Source organism: Chaetura pelagica, unplaced genomic scaffold (genome assembly GCF_000747805.2).
Source record: "Chaetura pelagica isolate M959 unplaced genomic scaffold, ChaPel_1.0 scaffold2093, whole genome shotgun sequence".
In the NCBI taxonomy this organism is placed as follows: Eukaryota; Metazoa; Chordata; class Aves; order Apodiformes; family Apodidae; genus Chaetura; species Chaetura pelagica.
The window spans coordinates 30,295-32,245 of NW_009952863.1; the positions used below are offsets into that span (position 1 = coordinate 30,295).

General features: G+C 52.3%; 1 protein-coding gene across 1 annotated transcript in view; it reads right to left on the reverse strand.

The window, feature by feature from the left end:
- SPATS2 (spermatogenesis associated, serine-rich 2) overlaps positions 1 to 1,357 on the reverse strand; it is a 29,388-nt gene extending 28,031 nt beyond the window's left edge. The window contains exon 1 of the mRNA XM_009995180.1: positions 1,333 to 1,357. Within this exon, the coding sequence (XP_009993482.1) occupies positions 1,333 to 1,357 (25 nt within the window). The remainder of the gene's footprint in view (positions 1 to 1,332) is intronic.
- Positions 1,358 to 1,951: the final 594 nt, after the last annotated feature.

Here is a 1,951-nt window from a genome sequence, read left to right on the forward strand (position 1 = left end):
ATTCCTGCTCCATGCCCAGTTCCCCTTGTGTCCTGCAGAAGCCCAGCACAGCACAGGCTGCCTCCTTCCCTGGGGATTTGCCAAGCCCTGAATTCCCACCCACTCCCAGCTTCCCATGGTTCTCCCCACTTGCTTCCTAAGATTCCTCTTCCCCCCTACAAGCCATGTTCACTCTCTCCTGCTGATTTGAGGTGGGTTTTCCTCTCCACACAGACTCCTGGGCTCCCTTTCCAGTCCCTTTCCTTCCCAAGGCTTCTCAGAGCTCAGAGACAAAACCCAGGGTTTAAAAAACAACAACAACAAAACACTCCAAAATGATCCTATCCTAGAATTTCCATAACTGCTCTTAATTGCTTGGAATCATGGCTGGCTCTGGCTGCCAGAGGACAGCTGGGCTCCTCAGGTAGACACTGTTTCTATGCCAAAGCTGCTGGGGGAAGAAAAATCTACAGAGAACAAAAGCTCTTCTCTGGAGGTAGAGGACATGAATTGTCAGACTTAAATTATTAATTAGTCATCAGTGCAAATAAAAAGAGAAGCGTAACCCTCAGCCCTCCCCTCCCCCACTCCACACACACCTTGGAATTAATGCTTCACACACGACAAATAAGATCCCTCCCTGGGATGAGCTGCTTGGCCCTGGAGCTGCTGTGTCAGAGGGGAAGGAAAACTGGCTGGTGGGGGTGGAGACAAAGGGAAAAACCTTCTCCCCAACTTCCTCCTTGTCCCTCTGGATCCATCTTGAAGGAAAAAGGTTTTAATGGGTCTGGTTCAAACAGGGCCTGGTTCTCCAGCCCACGTTTCCTGCCTCAGTTCTTGGCACAGATGCCACAAGCTCATCCCAAATCCCAGCATCCACAGGCCCCTCTGAGAGGCTGGACAAAGGCTGCCCAGGAATGGCATCAAGTTTCAGTGGAGTTTATCCCATGGGACTCCCAGACCCCCTCTCAAGCTCATCCCAGGGAGGGGAACTCAGGCACCAAGCTGGGACTCCCAGGAAAACACTCACATTTGGCTCCGTGACTCTGCAGCTGCTCAACAATATTTCCCCCCCCCCCGCCTCTGGCTGGGCAAGTGATGCAATAATTAACATGACAGGGAAGTGGTGAAGTCAGAACTGTCCAGCTGGACAACTGAAATGCTGCTAAAAATGTCACAAAATCCAACAGGTCAGAGAGTGTCACTGAGAGAGTGACAATCAACTGTCAAGTGACACCAGCAGCCTTGAAAGGAGTCCAGCAGCAGCAATTAACCTCTTCCCTAATTGATAACTTCACAATCAATACTGCTGCTCATTGGCAGTTGATGATGTCACATCCACACACATCTTACCTTTTGTGTTTTGCTTTTTAGACATTTCAGCTTCTTGAGTGTCTTGAGCACAGGAGGGGGGGAAAAAAAAAACCCCGGAGTTCTCGCTCCTGAGCGGGGCAGCAGCTCACCCAGCACCACGGATCCGGGTGGGAAATGGCAGATTTCTGGCTTGGGATGGTCAGAAATCCCAACTGTGAGGGCAAAGGGGGGTGTGGAGCTGTCAGCAATGTGCTGACAGGCCAGCAGAGCACCAGGCTCCTGCCTCAGAACAGCAGCTTCTTGTCACGAAGCAGCGGCTGCGGGGGCTGGGGGTGGGGCTGCTCGGGCTCTGCAAAGGAAGGAATAAAAAGGAGAGGAAATCAGGGAATTGCTGCTGTAGCTGCCAAGGTGCCCCCCAGCCTGCCAGGGCCACCTCGCTCCCCTGCTTTTTTAAAGAGTGAAATCTGTCTTTGTGAAAGAAGTAGCTGGGAAAAGAAAAAAGAGCAATCTTGTCACGAAGCAGCGGCTGCGGCGCTTGGCGTTGGGGCTGCTCGGGCTCTGCAAAGGAAGGAATAAAAAGGAGAGGAAATCAGGGAATTGCTGCTGTAGCTGCCAAGGTGCCCCCCAGCCTGCCAGGGCCACCTCGCTCCCCTGCTTT